Source organism: Vanacampus margaritifer, chromosome 20 (genome assembly GCF_051991255.1).
Source record: "Vanacampus margaritifer isolate UIUO_Vmar chromosome 20, RoL_Vmar_1.0, whole genome shotgun sequence".
In the NCBI taxonomy this organism is placed as follows: Eukaryota; Metazoa; Chordata; class Actinopteri; order Syngnathiformes; family Syngnathidae; genus Vanacampus; species Vanacampus margaritifer.
Genome location: NC_135451.1, coordinates 9,635,001 through 9,658,559, shown reverse-complemented (window position 1 = coordinate 9,658,559; position 23,559 = coordinate 9,635,001). Strand labels below are relative to the sequence as shown.

The 23,559-nt window shown below is 38.8% G+C and overlaps 3 protein-coding genes across 9 annotated transcripts in view; 2 read left to right on the top strand and 1 right to left on the bottom strand.

Annotated features, from left to right (window-relative positions):
* Nucleotides 1-823: 823 nt before the first annotated feature.
* On the top strand, nt 824-18,575 carry wwp1 (WW domain containing E3 ubiquitin protein ligase 1). Of its 4 annotated transcripts, none has more exons than XM_077554318.1 (25): nt 824-1,144; nt 2,953-3,005; nt 4,009-4,100; nt 6,164-6,302; nt 6,582-6,706; nt 6,845-6,997; nt 7,323-7,395; nt 7,892-8,073; nt 8,957-9,317; nt 9,465-9,560; nt 10,199-10,373; nt 10,680-10,734; nt 11,357-11,441; nt 11,581-11,709; nt 11,947-12,019; nt 12,104-12,175; nt 12,312-12,400; nt 12,486-12,645; nt 13,529-13,662; nt 13,759-13,899; nt 13,986-14,106; nt 14,352-14,456; nt 14,915-15,011; nt 15,103-15,175; nt 16,638-18,575. In XM_077554318.1, the coding sequence occupies exons 3-25, from the start codon at nt 4,031-4,033 to the stop codon at nt 16,735-16,737; spliced, it is 2,808 nt and encodes a 935-aa protein (XP_077410444.1). In that variant the 5' UTR covers nt 824-1,144; nt 2,953-3,005; nt 4,009-4,030; the 3' UTR covers nt 16,738-18,575. The 4 variants fall into 4 exon arrangements, with proteins under 4 accessions (XP_077410444.1, XP_077410443.1, XP_077410441.1 ...); XM_077554315.1 differs by having other exon boundaries at nt 825-1,144; nt 8,936-9,317; XM_077554316.1 differs by lacking the exon at nt 824-1,144 and adding an exon at nt 1,275-1,298 and having other exon boundaries at nt 8,936-9,317.
* rmdn1 (regulator of microtubule dynamics 1) lies at nt 18,574-21,233 on the bottom strand. Of its 2 annotated transcripts, none has more exons than XR_013289683.1 (10): nt 20,987-21,233; nt 20,458-20,563; nt 20,266-20,350; nt 20,029-20,188; nt 19,799-19,888; nt 19,670-19,725; nt 19,141-19,228; nt 19,046-19,076; nt 18,835-18,949; nt 18,574-18,751 (listed from the first exon to the last, which is right to left on the bottom strand). XR_013289683.1 is itself a non-coding variant. In XM_077554329.1 (10 exons), the coding sequence occupies exons 1-10, from the start codon at nt 21,116-21,118 to the stop codon at nt 18,710-18,712; spliced, it is 924 nt and encodes a 307-aa protein (XP_077410455.1). In that variant the 5' UTR covers nt 21,119-21,217; the 3' UTR covers nt 18,574-18,709. The 2 variants fall into 2 exon arrangements, 1 of the variants encoding a protein (XP_077410455.1); XM_077554329.1 differs by having other exon boundaries at nt 18,835-18,968; nt 20,987-21,217.
* Nucleotides 20,087-23,559, top strand: part of LOC144040263 (uncharacterized) — a 19,590-nt gene continuing 16,117 nt past the window's right edge. Inside the window, exons 1-2 of one of the 3 annotated variants that reach the window (XM_077554325.1) lie at nt 20,087-20,379; nt 20,470-20,583. The gene's annotated coding sequence lies outside the window, so the exon portion shown is untranslated. The remainder of the gene's footprint in view (nt 20,380-20,469; nt 20,584-23,559) is intronic. The other 2 variants (XM_077554324.1, XM_077554323.1) reach the window with 2 other exon arrangements.

The following is a 23,559-nucleotide window of genomic DNA, read 5'->3' as shown; positions in this document are numbered from 1 at the left end:
TAACCATAAAATGTCCACACAAAAAACAAAGGAGAAAAGCAGAAAATTACCATAAATGTTTTTGGAATTGGAAAAAAAAGAAAAAGAAAAATTCATTAATTTTTTTTTTTCAAAAAGGCAGAAAAGAAAACATTCAAAGAGTAATTATGAAATGTCCAAAAACAAAAGAAGAAATCTCAAAAATTACCACCAAATGTGTACAAAATTGCCAAACATATCAGAAAATTGACAGCAAAAAAGAAAGCTGGAAAAAAATAGCCATAAAATGTCCACAAATGGAAGAAGAAAGGCAGAAAATTGACAGAAAGACAGAAAAGTCAAAAAAATGTACGCCAAAATATGTCTTAAAAATTGTAAAAAATAAATAAATAAATAAATAATCCCAAAACGGTAGATGGAAGGTTGGCGAAAAAGAATCTCAAATAATTGGATGCTGCATATTATCTGGTATGGTTTAGCTCTAATTAGATCTCGGACCCCTCAGTACATTAGACTAACAATAACACACTGTTTCGTTCAACACAATGTTCAAAGGTTTTGCGGCTCCAGATATTTAGTTATTTATTTGGTCTAAAATGGCTTCTTTTCTTTCTTTTTTTGACTCTACAGGTTACTGACCCCTGGGCTACCCGTAAGTAAAACAAGAAGTCCACTAGTGCAGTTTTGCCTGAGACAAAGAGCATCATACTAAATAGTGCATTTATTCAGGCTGGATATCATAGGTAAGGAATAAAAGCTCAAAATGCCAATGTTTACAATGATAAATAATTGCAAGCTTTTTTGGGTTATGCACTCTTAACACCCCACACACACACACACACATCAAGCACACAGTTCACTTATGACGAGCACGGGAAAAGTCCTTGAGTTTATGCAATCTCGTGCATAAATATACTCTAAAGGTACCGGTTCCGAGTTCTTCGTCTGTCCCTTTATTACGCAGCAATTTTGTTTTAGGGGGGTGGCGCGCCCGTCGCCGCTGAGTGTGTGTGCGTTTTTTTTTTCTCTCTCGCGTCCTGCTTAGTGGTTTGTGTACGGGGATGGCGAAAGAACCGTACAAGATTGGAGGCCTTTACCCTTAACAGGACTGACCGACCCACTGACGCCGTAACAGCCCGTGGGAAAGGAGAGGCGAACGGATAAGGTATTGGCAAACGCTACAGCTCACGATGGGATCGTCATGACTAAATGACGTTGGTAAAATATTTCTCACACCTAAAAAACAGTTGTCTACGATGGCGGACGATTAGCAAATGTTGCTAAAGTTTGCTATCAAGCCGGCTAGCTGACTCTGCTCTGTGAGTAATGTTGGAAGCCTTGTGTGCTAGCCGGTATGTAAGTCGTGTACATATGTTTTGATACAACCGAGTGGGACAGTCGTGTAGACATATAGAACCGTAATGAAAGTGTTTTCTTGCAACGCTACCTAGCTGTGTAGCTAACTTGACAGTTAGCTTGCTAGCTAGGCTAGGTGACTTTAGCTTTTGGCTGCCGAACATTATCATGTCGTTAGCAAGCCTCGTCTGACAGATACAAATGTGACAGTTGTAGTTCAAACATTGGTTTAAGATTCGCAGTGAACAACACCATGTCTTGTAAAATGAGCTTTTTTGCGGTAAACTTGAGTTAACACAAGCAAGACAGTAGATTGTCCAAAGATAGCAAGTGATGTTAACGTCATTGTTTTGATATCTCACCAAGGTGTTACACTTCTAAAACCAACATTGGGATTCTGTTTCTGAGCAAGACCAGATGATAAGAGGGGTTGATGGTTTAAATCTGCCTTTTTGTAGCTGAGTAATGACACAACAAAATTAACAAAAGGGCAGGCATGCTATTTGAGTAGCAATCCTGTTTGTTAGTAACAACCTGTTTTTTGTTTTGTTTTTATTCCATTTTATGGCAATGGTACTGACAGAGATGTGGCACACACTACTAGACTGATATAGAAGTACAGATTTAACAACCCCTTACTTTGTAAACCTAAGATAATATTTTGTCTATAAGTAATTTGACAACTTAATTATTTTTCATGAGCAAAATTAATACCTTTAAAAGCTAATGTTACCACTTGCTGTCGACTATAAAGGTGACATCACCTGTGCTCAACAGCAGGTAACGACCAACAATAACAATAAAAGTTAATTTGGTGAGTTAAAGAGAAGTTTAAGAGTAGATGAGAATATGATGCTCCTGGTATCAGGGAAATCTATATGGGGTTAACGCTGGGGGGAAAAGTTGCAGTTTATAGTGAGAATTTTATGATGGAATTAGAATAATCCTGTCCGCTGGCGTTGCCCCAGCAGATGTCTATGTGTCTGTAGCTCCAATAGCTCTCATCATATTTTTCTTCTTCTTCTTCACTGGGTGTAGTCAATTAAAAGGATTCCATTTGCCTCAAATTCTGCAAGACACATTTAATTAGCAATGCAACTGAAAGCCTAACGCATGGAAATATACTATCAGCTGATCAGATGTCAAAAACATGTTTACGTAACCATCATTTACAGCTGCTGAAACCAGCTTTTTAATGACGCACTGACTTGTACACAATATACAGGCTCATTGTTCTACCACTTAAATTCTTAAACATGCAAGGGAAAAAAGCAGATAATTAATCACCCTTGCATCATTGTACAGTGCATCCGGTAAGTATTCACAGTTCACTTTTTTTCCAAAGTGGAATAAATAGATTTTTTTACCCCTTCAAAATTATGCGTCCAACACCGATAAAGATGGATAATATAAAATAAATTTTGCAACATAATACAAAATTACAAATATATATCAACGGGCTTGAATTTTCAAAGTAGCTAAAGAGGTCCAGGTGTACCGGTCTGTGAGCCATACGTAAAAAACAAACAAAAAAACAATATTATTCATAGAGCAGACTTGAGCCATTTTGTTCTACGTTGGATGTTGCAATTTAAAACACCTTTTTTTTTTTTTCAGACCATGGGACACGGAGTGGGCTAAACTGGAGTATAGAGTAACACATGCGATCTGTAAGTTCATCAATGTATCCCATCTCAACAGTATAGAGATTAAAAAATTATAGTTAAGGAATGTAGGACAAATAAACAAATACATTTTATTTAGTTAAATTGTATTTATCCAGGTAAAGCAATCAAGTACTGATTCTCATTTGCAATGTCGACCTGATTAAATGTTATTGATATGCACATCCCCCCCAATGTGTTTTACAGTGGAACCTTCCAAGAGTCAAAAACTTTTGGTTGAACAGTCATCTTGCATTTTTTCATGGAAAATGTGAGCATCTAAATAAGTAATAATTAGATTTAGTTAATTTAATAAGTTTAGTTAATTTTTTTCTTTATTTGTGTGGTTTTTTTTCTGAAGCAAGAATAGGGTCGTACCAATAATAGCAAAAAGTGTTATGAAATAGAACTGGAAATTGCGATGTAGGAACTTGTCTGACTGCTCGGAACCGTATTGGTATATGATCAAGCAAAATTGTGTTTTGCACAACAAATAAAATAATAGGAGTTTGTCAACAAATATTTGTTCCTATTTTAAAACCAGAGGAGAATAATTTTTCATTTAGTTTGCGTAAACAAGATAAAAAAAATTATACTTGAATGACAATTACACTTTTTTTTTTTAGCATTTTGCTTACTGTGCATTTAATACATGTTTTATGGTGACCGCGGTTTGTTTGTTCGACTTTGAAGGCTCCACTGTTTCAGTAAATTAATGTTGTCTTTGCAGAATAGTTATTTATTTTTACTGTATGGATTAGCTTTAGCCACAGGTGCTTCTACTCAACTATCAGGTAAAAGAGCTCATCTCCACCTGTTGAATATAAGCACCTGTGGTTAAAGCCTAACTGTTACAGGATTTTTACTTTCTGGACCTGGATTCCCCAACCCTGGGTTTAAGTGAATGCAGATAATAAAAAAAAAAAAAAGTGAATTCCTCATATTTCCAATATATTGATGTAATTGTGCAAGTTATATAAAGTATGCTAAACCTGTGTGTTGGTTCAAGGTTTCCCACTGTGGTGGAGGACATGGCCACAGCCTTGCTCAGTGCAGAGCCAAGCCATAACTACAGAGGAACGTCACAGCTCCATGCAATTGGTGAGTCCACATTATGTACAGTACAATACACGCTCAGTTTGTGGCGATAACACAAATGCCTAACTTTATCATGACTGTCGAGTACAAATATGTCAGCGGCATTGGAATGCAAATGACGAAGACTTTTACGGTGTTGGTTTACTCCCAAGTCGAACACTAATCAACATTTCACAACGATGAACATGAATCCAAATAAACGATGCATTCAAGTTCAAATAACTGTCGGACCGTTCACTCCGCTAAACACAGTTGCTTTGTTGTTCAGGAAGATATGGCGGGATACGCTGTGAAAACAGTTTAAAAAAAATCACGTTATGAAATAGACACCGGTACTTTCAGTAACCTTTGAAGGCAATTTTATCTGCTTGCACTGCAGATACTGGCTGGTTAGTAAAAGTTGACTCACCTTTATTCTATGTAGTCAGCTGTCTCCTCCTGTAGTTCTAAGAATGACCTGTGAGAGACAGTATGATAAGATATTGAATCTCAAGTGATGAAACACACAAATAAGAAAGTTTTATAGTAGCTGGAGAAATTAAAGAAGCAAGGCTTAACTGTAAGCTTATCTGGTAAAAATAGTACATTGCAGTGGAAAAAATGTTTTTTTTTTAAATTGTGGTGAATGACTTGGGAGACACGTTATGCACACACTCAACCCAACCAGTTTCCCCTATTTGTGTCCGGTAACAGTGTGAGCCTTTTTGATTGTGACATTAAACAGAACAATTAGGGAACAACCAGAGTCCTTGACTCAACCAAACTAGCTGCTGACAACACACATAAGGGTTTGCGGTTATAAATATTAAACAGGTTTAACCTTTGTCCCTTACTGTTTTTTTTGTTTAGATCTGGAAGGAAAACACTATCTTAATACCACTGTATTGCTGACTATAATCGAAAGAGGGAAATGCTCAAATCTGCCTGATTATCGGTATCTATCAGTGTTTCCGTGGGTCATTAAAAAGCATTAAAAGTCACTGAATGTGCAAAGACGTCACTATAACTCAATTTAGCAATAATAAATGTGCTAAAAATATATGTATTTGTGGGGACTTGAGTACCATTTTTCTCTGCATTCGAAAAGAAAAATGGACCGTTCCTGTCACCAATGTCCAACATGTAACACTAATGCCACCTAGTGGCAGAAAATTGCCTCAGCACAAATCCACGACCCAGTGTTTCACACTCCTTTTAAACGTAACCGTTAACTATCAAATTACTGTATGAATGAAGTGGAAGATACAACCACATTTGTATTTGGTAGCAATATTTGTCCACTTTTATGTCAATTAACAAGAGTATGAAAAACATGAAAAATATATTGTACATTTAGAATAGTGCGATTAATTTGCAATTAATTACGAGTTAATTATGAAAATCATCTGATTAATTATGATTAAAAATTGTAATCAACTGACAGCCCTAATAAAATGACTGTATCTGCAGTACGATATATTAGTTTTAAGTTGCATTAAAAACGGCATCTTACTTAATATTTGATGATACCAAACCCTGGGTATATTTGCACCCTTCTTTCCTGACGTGTGGCTCCAATGATCTGTTCTCCTCTAGGCCTGGCTGTTGATGGCTTATTTTGGAACATTGGGATTGATGGGGTTGAAATGATCCAAAATATTGTGGAAAATCACAAGAATAATTGGTGTGTCTATGTCTTGGCTCGGGGCACTTGGCTGGCATCACACATCACATGATGGACGTGGGAATACTGGATAAATATTATTTGATGATGTTTGGTTAATCACAAGAATACGGTGTTGAAGTTGGATCAGTCAAGACGAGTCAATTTCTCTGAAAACGAGCAGTACCCTTTGTCAATTGGAATGTCCAAATGTAGCTGTAGTGAATTGATATCTGACATTGTATTCCTTTTATCTTATTTCATCTTATTTTTAAAACATAATCTGCTCACCCTGAAACTGCCAATACTACAGTAGTACAGTATTTTATTTGTAGCATTTTTTTTAAAAATACTAGTAGCTGATGCTTAAAACGTGAACAATGTGCTGTGTAATTGCTAAACTCAGTATTTTCCGTGTCTTCAGTTTCCTGTGCCAAAATCAAGAGGAAGAAAAGCTTGTTTGGAGTTGCCATTTACGTGGAGGTGACAGCAGAGGGCGAGTCGCGTCGCACAGCCAAGTCTCACAGCTCATCCAGTCCGAAATGGGATGAAAGGCTTACTCTGTAAGAGACAACACATTTTTATTTTCTCATGTGACTAATAAGACAAATGTGTTGGTCCGTTTTTACACTTTTTATGCAACATATCTTGTTTATTTACGTATATACCCACACAGTATGTCACATGATTGGATTTTTTTGTTTTGTTTGTAGAGACATTTACCGTCTCTGCTCCCTCATACCGTTTTTGGAATCTTTGTGTTTTTCTTATATAACTGAGCCCTTAGGGGATGTTTGCTGCTTAAGCGTAACTATACGTCTGGCGTGTTCCTTCACCGTTAGGAATGTAACACCGCACAGCCAGGTGGACTTCAAAGTATGGAGTCACCACACCCTGAAAGCCGACGCTCTGCTGGGCAAAGCCTCACTGGACCTGATAGAAACCTTGGAGCAGCATGAAAGCAAATGTATGATTTAAAAAAAAAAAAAACAATCCTTCAAACACTTGAACAATGTTATGTAAAGCAAATACCACTATGAGAAGTTCACTTCTTTTATTACGTCTTGTTTTGTTTTCAACCCATTTAATTTTGTTGGCGCCACAGTGGAGAATGTAAAGGAGGTGCTGAAGCTGAGTGTGGAGCACAAGGGCGTTCTGGTGCCTGCAGGGGAGCTGACAGTCTACCTGGATGGGCTGACTGTCGGTGATCAGGAGGAACTGCCACCACTAACCAATGGGAATACAGCAAATGGCACTAGTAAGATCAGCTTCTTTTTGGTGCCTATTTTGATTTCATGATCCAGTTGTGAAATATTTATGAAAGGGCAAGCAAAAAAAACACACACACACACACTGTCACATTCATTATAGTCTGATAAAGATATAATTAAATATCGTTCGCAAGCATCCCAGTGTTTCTTGGCATGGCCAGTGGGGGAAAGCATCCTTTCCAACAAGATAAGCTCACATTTTAATGCCATGTTTATTCCAGTTCTGATAAAAACCCTCGTAACACATCAGCACACTTCACCCACAAATGTATTCCTTTCAAATTACTGTTAATATCCTCCACTCCTCTTCAGAAGTGCAGCAGAATGGTGACGCCATCCATGAAAATGCAGAATCTTCTTCCTCTTCCTCAAGGGCTGCCAACAGGTAAAAGCTTTTCAATAAAATCTTTCAGATTTGACATTCCTAACCCCATACATGTGATGCTTCTAAAATGGCAGTAGGTCTTCTTTTTTTTTTAAACAAAAAAGATTAAACTATTGCTCAATTGTTAAACTAACTACATGGAATAAATACGGTGTAGCAACAATAAAGTCTGTTTTAACTAAAGACACTTGTTTATCTGAGCTTCATCATGTGGATGTGATGAAGCTCTGTGGTTTAATGGATGTCTTCAGGACTGGCAGTGCGCCTACAGCCAATAGTCGTATTGCACGTTTTGTGCCGTCTTGCTGTGAGCTCATTGCTGGCAGTGACCGAATGGCGCAAGCTAACGAAAGAGCTTGTCATCTTGCCCGTAACCTCATCCTACCACCCCAAAGCTGTCTTTCTCATATCGATTGATTTTCATGATGTGTGGTACAAACGTGTAAGGCGTAAAAAGTGCCCTCACCAGATCATGTCATTTTGCTTCCACTTGTAGCACAGTCAATGGGACAGACTTAAGCCTGCGGTCAGCTTCCTGTTCAACCTCGAATGGATTGAATAGTCAGGTGCCTTCCAGTTCCTGTAGCCCAGCCCTGGGTCACGTCGTCAATGGCGACGTCACGCCCAACTCCACACCAAGCCACCAACCCTCAGACAGTGATGCAGAGAGTAGGACTCGTGAGTATAAGATTTTCTAAACAGTTTGCAATACAGACGCTCCCCACCTTACGAACGAGTTACGTTCCGGACGATCGTTCGTAAGTTGCTTCAGTGCTATATTTTGTATTATAATTTATGTTTAAAGCCTATATAAGTATATTGAAGGTTTATATAAGTATGTTTAAGGCTTGTACAAGTAACCTGCATTGGTTTGTACTGAAAAAACTTTTGATAAAATGGAGAGAATACATACAGTACTGTACTGTACTACGTATGTTAGAGAGAGAGAGCGAGAGACACACACAGTATGTACATGTTCGTAATAAGATAAATAAAATGAAGTTTCACTTACTTTTGGAAGATGTACTCGATGCTTAAGGAGATGATGGAGGAGGAGGAAGAGGAGGATTTTATATCATGAGAGATTCTTTGTCGTCGCTGGAATCGGCTTCAAAAGTTATTTCCTGCTTCATGGGGACCGGCGTTTCTTCCTCCTCCTCCTCGACACATTGTTCAGCCTCCAATGAGCTCTCACAGCGCCAAGCGTCGGTATTAGCGGCGGAAAGAAGCACTACGCGCAATACAAAATCTAACTTACAGCATCTCTTTCCGAACATTTTTCGACATACTGTACGCGCAGAAATGTTCGTATGTACCGTTGTTCGTAACTCGAATGTTCGTAAGGGGAGCGTCTGTATCCACAGTTGATTTCTTGTGAATTAAAATTGTAAATAGGATTTTAGCTTTGTTACGCATTCCTTGGTGTGTAACCATTGAAGTAATTTTTGAGTTTGTCCAATGACAAATCACATTAGAAAATGCAGATTATGATAGGAACCTCAATGTTTTTGACAATTCGGGTCACCATCTGATACAACAGGTGACGTGTTGCCTCCAGCAGAAAACCACGAGGACCGCACTCCGGATTCCCTTCTGCCAGATTCCGACACGGCTCCAAATGGCACATCTCAGCCGCCGCCTCCACAGGCTTCAACCTCGTCTTCTGCTGCCAAGCCGAATGATGGCGCTGTTGCCGCTGATGCCGCCGCGACCGCCGCCTCATCCACGTGCACTTCCACAGCACAAGGCGCCACCGCCATCGAGGCCTCGTCGTCGGTGTCCACCTCCCCAGCACCGGGAGAAACAAATGTGTCAGCTGACAGTGGAAGCAGTAGCAGCGCTGCGGCAGTATCTGCAGATGGACCCAAACCCAGACAGCAGGCCCCTGCAGCTGCTGGCACCGCAGATCCTCTTCCACCGGGGTAAAAATAAAAAAATAAAAAAATAAAAACAAACATTGTCACATTATTATAATCCCATTTCTTTTATTTTCAGAATCTTTTTAGGAAAAATTCTTCCAAACTTGGCAAGTCGGGTCTTTTATCATTAATTACATTATTGTCTCACAGGTGGGAGCAGAGAAAAGACCCACATGGGAGAACATATTACGTAGACCACAACACCAGAACGACTACCTGGGAAAGACCACAGCCACTACCACCAGGGTGAGCTTGAATTTCCTTGCTCATCATCATAATTTCAAAATTTCCCATTTACTGTTAATTGCCTCAAATTCCAGTTCATGTGGCCTTAACAGGCTTCAAATTCACTTTTTTTTTTTTTTTTTTTAAAGTTGACAATTTGACATGAATAATGGTTATTATTAGCATCAAGGTTACTCCTGTGCATTTGCATACCAATCATTTTGCCATTTATTTTCCTTGGCAGTTGGCAAACTCTTATAGGTTGAATAGATTTTTGCCACAGCTCCACGTTGTCAGGATTCATTGGCAAACCTCAGTAATATTTGCTCTTATTTGCTCTTTGCTCTACATCTTTACATGTAGCCGGTTTAGGTAAAATATTTGATTATCCAAGCTTACCACTGAACTACACACATGGCTGATATCAATATTCAGTATGAGGGCAGTTTTATTGGTCCACTGTGACGTGGTCTGTAATTTCTTTGGTCAGATTTGACAAGACTATTGGTATTTATATTGGCAGCATGAAACGCGTCAGTTTTTTTGTGGGTTTTTTTGTGCTGCATGTTTGCCATAAAAAGTTGAATCAATAAAAAACAAATCTCTCAAATGAGGGAATGGATTGTTCCACTCTCTTCCCCTTTTGTGTGGTCTATTAGATGGGAGCGCCGCGTGGATGACCGGGGCAGGATCTATTACGTGGACCATAACACCCGCACCACCACATGGCAGCGTCCCACAATGGAGTCAGTCCGGAATTTTGAGCAGTGGCAGAGTCAGCGCAGCCAGCTGCAGGGAGCAATGCACCAGTTTAACCAGAGATACCTCTACTCTGTAAGAATATTAGCACCCCATTACTTGCTTGAGCCAATCAAGATATATTTAAAAAAAATTAAAGCAAACCTTTTCGCTGTTATCAGGTTAGCTTTTTTAGTCTTTCATCCCTGTAATGATATCTTGCAAACTAATCAAAAGACAGCCAAAGCAGGGACGTATTGAGAAATGCCAGCAATGGGTTTCTTTACAGCATCATCATAAAGTTTTATTTATTTCTTCAATGTTTTTTTTTGTACTTTGTGCCTTTTTTTTTATGTTATTTCATGAGATTCAGTGTTTAAAAATGGTGGTCCTCGTTTTTAGGCATCCATGATGTCTGCTGAGAACGATCCACTGGGCCCGCTACCTCCTGGTTGGGGTGAGTTCACATTCTGTTTGACTCAAAGGCTGGACATATTGCATGTGTTGACACTTTGAGGCTTTTATTGATGGTTGCAGATGTAGCTTAACTCTTTGACTGCCAAAAACGTTAAATAACGTTTAGTAAAATCCTATGGAGGAGTGCCAAAGACGTTAGTTTCAAAACAGAGGTGAAACTAACCATTTTCTATTGTTGATTACTGAAAAACGGAATAAGGTAGAAACAAACTTTTTTTTCTGATGAAAGATGAGAGTCCAATCTTCCATTTGGTAGTATGTGTGTTTCCATAGTCCAAACACATAATTTTCTGTGGACCTTGAAAGATCAGTCAAAATGCTTAAATCGGCTGGCACCCACGGCATCCCTTTTCTGAAAACGTCTGGCAGTCAAAGAGTTAAAATATTTTTGCAGTGCATATCAGTGATTTGTTGCCGTCGCAGTCTTCTCTCCCTCCACTCTGTTATTGCTATCGTTTACAGGTCACAGGAAACAGTAACATTTATTTCATTTATCTTTTGTGTCAGTTTACTAAACCAAGATGCATTGTGTCCCTTGTTTTTAAGCTACTATTCACTTCTTCTTCTTCTTCTTCTTCTTCTTTTTTTTTTAAACACTCTAGAGAGGCGTGTGGACTCCAACGACAGAGTATACTTCGTCAACCACAACACAAAAACAACACAGTGGGAGGACCCCCGTACCCAAGGGTGAGCTGTGTTGAAATTACAATGAGCAAATTATTAAAACATCGTTTGGTTCATCTTAAGAGGCACAACAAAACATTGCAATTGAAATGATTTAATAGATTCACACATAAAGTATAAAACGTTTTTGTGTGTGTTTCAGGTTACAGAATGAGGATCCTCTACCTGAGGGTTGGGAGATCCGCTACACAAGGGAAGGTGTTCGATACTTCGTAGATCATAACACCCGGACGACGACATTTAGCGACCCCCGCACTGGAAAGTCCTCTGTGTACGATAAAAAAAATTATTAAGCTACTTGTGCATGTGTTGCAAATGTACTGTAGTCTAAAATTTCAATGTTTAATGGACTATGTTTGTTAGCGACATCTTATTTTTAGGTTCATCATGACAGTGATTTACACCGAATACATTTTTAGTGACTCTAGGGCACATGTTCAGTCTTTTTAGTCTTTGAAAAAGTCAAATCTGCTACTCAGCTTCACTTTTGGACTTTTTGTGTTTTCAGCACCAAAGGCCCACAAATTGCATACGAGCGCAGCTTCCGGTGGAAACTAGCCCATTTTCGCTACTTGTGCCAGGTTTGTCTCTTTTGTGCTTCATTGTTCAACTGTCCTTTTATAAAACTTCACGGCGGTTTCAGTTCCTATTTTATTTGTACCCAGTCGAATGCCCTCCCTAGCCATGTGAAGATCACCGTCTCCAGACAGACGTTGTTTGAAGACTCATTCCAGCAGGTAATTGAATTGTTGTACTATGTACTTCTCCAGTGTTGTCTTCGGCGCTGCAAACGCATACACAGTCATAACATACCTAGACTATTACCATTACTATTTGTTCATGGTGTGTTTTCTTTTCTGTATGCGTTTTTAGATTATGGCTCTAAAACCCTACGACCTAAGACGGAGACTTTACGTCATCTTCCGGGGCGAGGAGGGTCTTGATTATGGAGGCTTAGCTCGGTAGTACATGAAAATGCACAAGCTCCGTTATTGAAACTTGTGTCTCTTCCCTAATTTCCCGTCTGGTCCTTTTCTTTCTCATCAGGGAGTGGTTCTTCTTGTTGTCGCATGAGGTGCTGAACCCCATGTACTGTCTGTTTGAGTACGCTGGCAAGAGCAACTACTGCCTGCAGATCAACCCAGCTTCTGCTATCAACCCAGACCACCTCTCATATTTCTGCTTCATAGGCAGATTTATTGCAATGGTATGCTCGCAGAATCCCTCTTACTGCAATATTAATGGCTTACAATACAGAGTTGACAAGTGTTTGGATAGTATACATATTTACTTTTCATTAAGTATAATTTTACTGTAATGTAGAGGTGCAATGATTAATTGACAACTCATCTTTTATCAAATCCATAATTATTTTTGATAATCAATCTTTAGAATTTCAGCCTCACAGCAGTAAATATTCTCACATTTGTGTAGTTTTCCATGAAAGCACGCTGATTATATTTGTGTTGACGCTTGTGGCACTTTATTATAACAAACATCAAACTGAAATTATTCCCCTTGAAATGTAAAATTAAAATAAAAATAAAAGGTTTTTTTTTTTTTTTTGCTAATCATTTGTAAATAACTAAAAACATTGTGAGCAGACAAAAATCGAATTTGTTTATGGCAGCCAGAGTTTAAAAAAACTTCATGTCGAGAGGATTTATGAGGTTTTCATGCGGAACATGTCTGCTTTTATTTTTCTGTCTCTACTGTGCCATCATTTAGCAGCTATGAATGTATGTATTTGTTTCACTGGGGAGTACTGATCACGTCATTGCCATTGGCTTTGCACGTTACTCATATTAGCAGTCTGTTGACAGGAGGGTCTTAAATCTCTCGTTGTGAAGAGGATTTATGGACCGCTCATTCCAGTATGTGCAAGCAAGCCACATTATGCTACTGTACTGCGCAGAAAAGAGCAGTAACTAACACAGAACCAGATTGTAGCAATGACAAACCATGCTCTGAATTTGTCAAAAACAATAGTCGGTTGCAGGGCATCTATAGACAAGCGACACTCAGATTGCGATTAGGCTAATACAGGCGCAGTCTGTTCTATTGAATCTATTTGATCTCTCATCCTTTAGGCACTTTTTCATGGAAAGTTCATCGACACAGGCTTCTCCCTGCCTTTCTACAAACGTATGCTCAATAAGAAGCTCATCCTCAAAGATTTGGAGTCCATAGACCCAGAGTTCTATAATTCACTTATATGGATCAGGTGAATATTTTAAGGAGCAAAGATAGTGTGCTATTACTCTACATGTTAGTTGTTACTGTATTTTATTTATTTGTCCATAAAACGATGTCTTCTCAGGGACAACAACATTGAGGAGTGTGGTCTGGAGATGTATTTCTCAGTGGACATGGAGATCTTAGGCAAAATCACATCCCATGACCTCAAACCCGATGGCACCAACGTCCTTGTCACTGAGGAGAACAAGGAGGAGTACATCAGGTTCTGTCACTGGCAGCTTTTTGAGCAGAAATGCACCTTCTTGATATCATTTTTGCATACATGACATATTTAAATGTGGCTTGTAGTTTAATGGCAGAGTGGAGGTTCTCCCGTGGAGTTGAAGGTCAGACCAAAGCTTTCCTGGATGGTTTTAATGAGGTGGTTCCACTGCAGTGGCTCCAATATTTCGATGAAAAGGAGTTGGAGGTAAGCAGAATTAAGATTGCTGACTGTGGTGTGTCGTTAGCGCTATTTAGTTGCCTGCAAATCTCAAGACTGGCATCATTAGTTTTTAAAATAAAATTAAAACAAAAACTGATTTTGGTGGGTTCATTTTCAGTCAATTTTGATTGATTACCTTACCTCAGTTTCAAGTCATTTTTTTGATCATTGTGGGGTTTCCTTTCATTAACTGGGATACCAACAATTTTGTCAACGTGTGTGTTATCCAGGTCATGCTGTGTGGCATGCAAGAGGTGGACTTGCAGGACTGGCAGAGGAACACAGTGTATCGCCACTATACCAGGAACAGTAAACAAATCATCTGGTTCTGGCAGGTACTGTTGCGTATATAACACTGCTCCCACGTATGCCATCCAGATGTGGAGAAGCATATTTTTCTGATACGCAATATATGGCGGGCTATAAAACCGAAGCTGCATACACAATATCATTCCACCTCAAACAAATGTCTTCGCTTGTTTGTCCAGAAGTATTTCTACACCTCTTCTTCAGGCACTCAAAAAACTCCCTAAATAGCTATTGCTTTACTGTACTTCTATTTATCACATGGATAGAATATGAATAAAATTTAGTAGTCGGAGTTGCACTACTTAAAGCACTCCTTTTTCTTACAGAGTCCAAATTTAAACAAAGTATTGTTTGTTTGTTTTTTAATTTAGAATGGGCTTTTAAAAAAAATCACCCCAAAAAATTCCAGGAGTCACTAATTTGGGAAATGTGTACAAATGATGGGTATGTGTCATGATGTCATCCCTTCCTGCCTCCCTTGCAGCTCGTGAAAGAAGTGGACAACGAAGTGCGTCTGCGCCTCATGCAGTTCGTCACCGGAACCTGCAGGCTTCCTCTGGGCGGCTTCGCTGAGCTCATGGGTTAGCCGGGCCACACAAAGACTTCAAACATCTTGTTCTGTTATTACACTTTTCTGCCCTCTTGCACTCTTGACCTTGTTTTTCACTACAGGAAGTAACGGGCCTCAGAAGTTCTGCATTGAGAAGGTTGGTAAGGAAACATGGCTTCCCAGGAGCCACACGTGGTGAGTGCAAGGCTCTTGTCATTTTTTGTTGTTGAGGGTATATTAGAACCTCATATGTAGGGGATGTTTGATACCACTTTTTTTTTTCTTCAGGCCAATACAAGTACAAGTATTAAAATCTTGAGTGGTCACAGATAATGATACAAAGTACTGATACCAACTAGTAATTTTGATACATACAAATTTTACAGAAAAACAATGACAGATAATTATAACAATCCCTTAAAATTGCATCAAATTAATAGGAATTTTTTGTTCTTCCAAGTTCTAGTTCCTGATCATAAAACGGCCCCAAGAGGCCGCTGTCGCGAGTACTGAAAATCTGATTCAGGTCGCATTTGCTTGCAGTCTGAACTAGGGATGTACCGAAATGAATTTTTTTGGGCTGAAACCGAAAATGAGGAATGCTTGGCCGAAAACCGAAACGGCGGAAAAAAATATAACAATTTTTTTTATTATCATTGCATTTATTATAATTAATTAAAATTTATAATATTTTTATAAAATATTTAGGCCTATTTAGCATGGGCATTTTACCAAAGCACAATATAAATTGAAATGCGTCCACACCACAGATCAGAGGCATGTTGGCGAATGGTACACTTAACACCAAACGCGGGGTGAGCAACTGAGCATTTTCTGGCGGTGCAATTGGACTTAATAGTCAATGTACAGTAGTTCGCATGCCCGCCGGTGCGGATGACGCATTTGTAGGCTATTTGGAGCGGGACGCGGTGCGGTGCACTTAAAATCAACTCATTCACCAACGTTTAAATATAAATAAATTTCTTCGCACCGGCCAATCGGCTTTGGGAACGGACTGCAAAATCACACGGCGTTCCGTACAGATCTGTATTCACCCGAAGATGGTGGTAAGTGTTTACTGTTGATAGCAATAGTGCTAACATTAGCTAAAGTATTTAAATTTAAAAAAAAAAGAAAAGGGAAGACGCTGCAGAAGAATTGTGGCTCACCTGTAGTGCAGTACTCGGCAGCGCTCTATTTTTTGACAGTTTACCAAGCAACCCTCTCCTTCTCCGGTGTGCACAATGAAGCTGCCGGTAGCACAAACGCCAGCGAGCAGCAAGGCGGACACTCACTCCCGTGTTTGGTGTTTAATTCAAACAGACACTTGCTTGCAGCGTTTCTTGGTTTTGTTTAGTTTTTTTGCTTGCGTCACCACAACATCCTCTTTCGGCCATATTCTTCCGGCTTGAATTTTTTTTAAATTTTCGGTGGCCGAAAATTCGGTGCATCACTAGTCTGAACATAGTCTTAGTGATATAGAGACTATATACCCCAAAAAATTGCCACTGGCATACATTCATGAACACAGATACATTTGTATTTAATAATTAATCATTTGCGGTCTTCAACTTTATTGATTCCACTGGCTCATGAATGGATTCAACATCATTGTACATCTACTAAACGTCGGGTCCCTTCTGGTGTCTACCTGCAGCTTCAACCGTCTGGACTTGCCCCCTTACAAAAGCTTTGAGCAGCTCAAAGAGAAACTCCTCTTCGCCATCGAGGAAACGGAAGGATTCGGACAAGAATAGACGAAGCGCTCCTCCCACGTTTTTCCTCCTCCTCATCACTGATTGTTCGACCGAAATCAATCAAATAATTGCACAAGATAACCACCAAATGTATATAAGCTATTTTATCAGTTTTAACCAAATCTTAATTTGCAGCATCATTCTTGCCGCAATCTTATTTCAGCAGACCTTTAATATATGGAGCCCCCATCAAGAAATATGCAAGCCTCCCTATCTTTAAAAAAAAAAAAATACAGAAATTTTTTTTTTTTTTTAATGAACTCGCCCGACTCCTGGCGGCTTTCGTGACATGATTTATTGTGTAATGCAATCTCTCTTTTTTTTTTTTTTTGAAGCTCTAGTTCTATAGAGCTTTTAAGTAGTAGTTGTTTGGATTCTGGTGCCTAAAATCCCTCAAACCAATAACCTCTCATTCATCTTTCATCAAGCAGTGGATCGAAAAAGCCACTATCGCCTGTAAAATGTTTGTGTGCTTAAAAAAAAAAAAAATTACAATAAATGAATAATGGCCTGTACAGTTCAGTGAACAAACTGAAATCATGTTGGCGGGATAAACTCAAAGTAAATTGGTTGCACCCTTGAAATCGTTCATCTGAATTGTACAGGATGTTTTATTTTGATATGCTAACTAAATATTTTACAGGGGAGTGATTTTTATTTTTTATTTTTTAAATGCTTGATTGGCAGCCTCCACCTGGTGAGGTAAACTCAGCAGAAATTACCCACGGACTTTCTGGTGACTTATTAAAAGTGTGGTCGTGTGTGTGCAAGTCCACGGTGACATGTTCCACCTCAGCTGCAGTGAGGCGGGATGACACGCTGAGTCATCAACAGTTCAGGACACAACCGAGGTGTCTTCATTTTTTTCTCTGCAATTCCAGCAACAATGTGTTTTAAATTATTTAACTGAAGACGCAGCGCTAAAAAAATAAAAATAAACATTTCATGTCAACATTTTATGCATGCATGCAGCACAGACCTTTTAATACCGAAAAGTATTTAGTGGGTAGATGTTAAGATTGTTTTGGCGAATCTAAACGCTGCGTTCTTTGTTTTTGGCTAGCCTTCAAGCCGTTAATCCTTCACCTGCGTACATTTTATGTTTCATTTGGTACGCCGAGATGCAATCAAACAGTCGAGTTGGCTCCAAAGTGACATGCAACCGTTGCAACTTTTCAGCAGGCTCGCCCAGCATCCCCTCGCTTCCCAGAATTCCACCGTTAATCCTCACTTCACCTCCTACAACGCCGGTGCTTTTTTTTTTGGGGGGGGGGGGGGTCATTTTTGTCGGTGGTTTAAATTCAGACTGAAAATTTTGTTGGATCAAGATGCTTTTATTAGGTTGTTGCTTTTTTTTATTATTTGTTTTTCCCAGGACGGAGGAAACGTATCGTATTGTAGCAAAAGGAGCCGACTTTGAAAACTGTGCTTCCTTTCTCGATCGCAAACCTGTAATCGAAGCGAATCCGAAACTGTGTATGTGAATACTCCATTGTACAAAGATAATGACAGATAGCATACTTAGATATTATAATAAATTGCAGAGCCGCCGTTCCAGTGTTTTGGAAATCTGTGATGCCTTTTGTTTCATATCAGAAATAGACTTGGGAGTGTTTCAGGCGGCCTTCGCGGCAAGCCAGCTGCAGCGCAGGCCACCTGAAAGTCCTCCCGACATGTAACATATCGCGTGTAGATACACACTGTAAACACCTGCTACACTGTACAGAATGGCCCTTTACCGGTGTATAGAGGATTCATTTTTAAATCAAGCTTTCAGCCGTTTGAAATGAAGAGAGATGGATTTATGAGATACAAATAAATACGTGAATGACTCCCTTCCCTGCCGTGACTCTGCTTTTATTTCAAGTGGTGAGTGAGGGTGGTCCCCCGAGGAGATGAGTTATTTCGCCGTCCAGGGCCAATCATAAAACTATGTTAACAATTACAGAACATTCTCAAAATGGTGCCAGGTTCATCTGAACTTCTTTAACAGGTCAACGGCTTCTTTATGGACCTGAACACAACGGAACAAGAAGAGTTCATGGGCACAAAGAGTCTTCCTCGCGTGTAACACAGTAACTCCAGATCATTTCATACCTCTTTGTCTTCGTGCGTGCGCGGGGGGTAATCTTTCGCTTTGTTTAGCCACAGCAGCGCTTTCTGATCATCCTTCATGGCCATGTAGGTCTTCCCCAGCATGAGGAGGTTTTTACTGTAGAAGTTGGGATCGACTTGGAAAAGAAAATGACAGTAAGGGGCATAATACATAAACCATAAGATAGATCTCGAACAAACTATGTTATTTTACCTTGTTCAGCTTTCAGGAAGAACTGCAAAGCCTTTTGAATGAAATGACAGTCAATTAAACTTGCAACAGTTAAAAAATAAAAATAAAAATCTTACCTCGTCATAAGTAGATGTGGGAGGTGACGCAAAAATAACCGCCGCCACCTTGCGTTGATACCACGGCAGCTCAGAAAAAGTGAAACACCTAGAAAGGAAAGGTTCAAAGGGATTTGAAATTTGACACTGACATAAGAGCATGGTACTGTACTTGGCACCTCCAAATTTGACCTACATGTCAATTGTTCACTTCCAAAAATAAGTCTGCCAAGCTAATATTACTGTGCTAGTAAATTCAGGCCTTACATTTTATGAAATCAAACATTGACATGAAATTGTAGCAAATATTTAAAAAAAAAAAAATAAAAGTGGGAGTATTTTTTTAAATAGAAAGCAATACTATGTTAATAGTTTATGTAATAAAACATTTTTTAGAATTGTACTATTTTTTGTCTCTAGAAAAGTCACGACTGATCTCATCATCGAGCGATTTGCAGATTTGAATATGTTTTGCAAAACTAAAGCACTGTTCGCAATAAACTCAAGTCTTTATGATATGTTACAGTAAGAAATGAAGATCAAGACTCACCAGTAACCCAAAATGTGCAAGGATGTTGCATCTTTGGGATTGAGCTTGAGTGCTCTCTAGGAGAAAATTGACATTTCCTGAATTACATTTTATATAAAATCGTGGCAATATAGCAGTGGGCAAACTCACCTCCAGATGTTCCCGGATTGTGTAAGAATTTCCAATTTTAACCTTGACTCCCTCGTACTCCCCTACATCACTCAGGCATATTGCATACCACTGTGGGGTTAAAAAAAGAAAAAACATCTTTGAACTTAGTATATAAACAATTACAGAGCACAGGTCGTCCATAACATTGTGTATAGTACAGTGGTGGTGTAGTTTTCATAATAAAGCAAAAAAAAAAAGCATGACCATACTTTGTGTGCTGCGAAACACTTGTCATCTTTCTCCAAGGATTTTTTTGCATATTCAAAGGCCTCATACATCAGCTGCTTCTTCCGTCCCTCCTGGGTGTCGGGCAGCTCGGACACGTCACGGGACACTCTTGCCAGCCTCCACAAGAACTCGGCATTATCGCTGGACCCAAAAAAAAAAGTGCTGAAATTGTGGGGGAACAGTGATGAGCACAAACCGGTAAACAGGTCAGAGCTCACCTGTCTTTGTACTGTAGTAGGAGCTGGTAGAGTTTGTGTGTCTCCGCACAGCTGTAAAGATAGTCAGCCTGCTCAAGAACTTCCTCTGCAGAACACAAAAACACATCAACCACAGTTCAGTATCTAATTTCCTTTATGCTGATTCAGATTACATTTGACTATTGATTCATTCCATACTGAATTGTGAACTACCTTTTTCTAAAGCAAGGACCACCGCTGAGTCCTGGACCTTACGATAAGCTCCATATGTCAGGCACGAGAGTGTTGGGAGTCCCAGCAGGAATGCAGCTCTTCCACTCTACATGCAATGAAGACAAGGTACATTTTGTTAGATGTCTCGGAGCAGTTTTTGATATGTGCAACATGTGTGGCCGCATTTTGGTTATTATCACTATAGCACAAATCACATATGGTGTCATCCTTTGAATCAATCATGAAAATTTACTATCTTTAAGTACAACGATAGACCTCTCAACATGTTTTCCTTAATTTTATACCTTTTCTCTCTCTATTTATGTAGTTTTTGTCCTCCAATTCTGGACCCTTTACCCACATACACTGAAGGCACACTTCACGCATCAAAACTACTTATACACAATTGAAAACTGAGCATTATTGACTTCATTAAGAAGATCTCTCATTAAATCATGCAGGTGTTTGAGCCGATAAACAACATAGTAAAACAGCATCAAAGGGAAAATAAAATGCAACCGGTATTTACTGTGAGAACATTGGCGACCCTTCTTGGAGAGGACCAGTAAAACCGGTTAGCCGTTCTAATTCGGATGCCTTTCGTCCAAGTTGCGTCCGTGATGGTTCTGTTAACACACCGCGTCCAAAAGAGGCCAGCCATTACGTCAAAAGTCTAAACCGGGAGTGAGGAAGATCTCACCTGTCCGGTATTTACCAACAGAGGCTGTCTATGGGTGCCGTTCAAGAACACTCACGAGTAACGTTGCGAAACTGAAAGCAGCATTCCGGATACATCGTTTTGTTTTTACATTTAATAATAATTTGCTCTCGTTCTTTTTTTGTTTTGTGTTTACTCAAAACCTTAGCTCATAATACCAATTATTTAGAGCACTGTACAGGTTCAGTTCGTTAAAAAATAGTATTTTGCCCGCGTGTATAGATCATTTGGCTTTACGAAATTATAACAGGTTTATCATTTACATATTATATACATACATTTATATTTAATTAAATCTCACAAAACACAAGTTGTTGTGCGCAGCAAAAGTATTTTTTAAGGGCTCGCACACTCGTTCAGAACCATTGTAGTGTTCTTGAATGCATCCCGTACAAATGTCCCTCAATTTGATGTAGTCGATGAGAAACTAAAGACTTTCCATCCATAGGTGACAAAAGTTCTCCGTCCTGTAAGTTCACAACAGTACTTGTGTTTTTAAAAATCGTGCCACTGGTAAAGTAGATATACTTAAGTAAAATTAGTTAAAAAATACTAATAGTAAAATGAATAAATAAAAATAATAACGTACTTAAATTGTTGCGATTTTCACTTTATCCCACCAGGGTTCGCCACGGCGAGTCACTCGATTTGTTTCGCAGTTACCATGGTTTGTTTCTTTCTTTTTCTTTCTTTCATCGTGAAAGACAATTAATACACGTTTCTTTCTTTCTTTTATTACATACACTGAAACAAGTTTGTTTTTGACTGGTTAACATAGCAACTGACATAGCCAGCGTGTCTACTGCGTTAGCGTAGGTTTGTGATTGACAATGGCGTGTTCCGACCTACGTACAAATACCAACAAATTCGTTACATCCCGCCATAGGGACCTAATTGCGTCGTAAAGCGACACCATGAACTGAACCGCCTCAACCTTGACTTCATGACCGTGCTGTCTACGAGGGTACAGGGTTAACTGCCCTTATTTATTTTATGTCATTCAAATTGGCAAAAATTTATGAAAACACACAAAAGCACTTTCCAGTTCAGTTGGGCCTACATCTACAAAAACATTTAAACTAATATATATAGATAGATTGCAAATAAATTCTTTAGTACTTGTCAAAATTCAGAAATATTTTTACCTTTCTTAGTGTCTACCAACCTAAGAGTCAATATCAAATAAAATGACCTTAAACATGGAGTACATTTGAAAAATGTAGCTTTGTGAATATGAAATTTCCCTAACAGAATAAAAACACCAATATTGCAAATGTATGTCTCTTTTTATACTTCAGCAGCATTTTTTTTAAAATACTGTTTTGAAGTATCTGACAGGGTTGTGGCAAATCCAGCAAAATATATGATTAAGCAAAATATCTCACAACGTGTTGTTGGTGGTTGACCTGGATTACTCAAATTATTATACCTGATATTGACATAGGAATTGTTACGTAACTGTCATTGTGACAATTAATTTTCATCAGTAGTACGGTACGTGCTGTACTGTATACACAGTCCCACCTTTCAAAAATAGCATAACTTTAAACACAACCACGCACTCTAAGAAAGAAAGCACAATAGCATAACTTGGAACACAACCACACTCTTTAAGAAAGAACGCACAATCTGTAATATCCTGCATTCGCTTTAATCAAGACAAGGTAAATTTAGTTTGCATAGTCGTTTACATTTCGATACATTTGCATTCCATATTCTCCGTTACACTTTCTCGCACTGACCATTTCAAAAAGCGCATCAGATTTCTTTCCCATGTCACCACTGATGCAATATCTAGAAAGTACCAGTAACATAAAAGAATACTGCTAAATTTAACAATATTTTACCTTGACAAATATATTTGAAATCACCTTTTTGTCTTAAATTCAGACATTTCTGCTCCGTCATGATTATTGCATTCATCTGTGCAGTATTGAAAATTCAAAAATCATTTTGTACACCTGTTGTTAGGAATTACCTAAATTAATATTTTGTTTTTCATAATTAAAACATCAGTATACATCTAATTAGTCCACAAAATGAGCCACGCAGAGAGAGAGAAAAAATACAATAATAATTATTTATTTAATCATTTATTTATTCCTTTATAATTCATTAAGGTGACTTTTTTTTGTGCAGCAAAACTTGGGTCAATAAATAAAGATCATGCTCATTCAAGATTCTCTTCAAGACAGCTTTTTTTTTTTTTAAGATCCCAGACAATCAAATTTGCAATTTTTTCCCCACTGTTCTATGCATGACATTGGTCAAAATGAGTCGTCCAAGCCGGTTTAAGTTTGACCAGAGGAATTCCTAAGCATTTCAGAACCAGAATTTGCACCGTCGCCAAAATGTGCGAGCGTTGTACCATGCGGCTGCGCTGT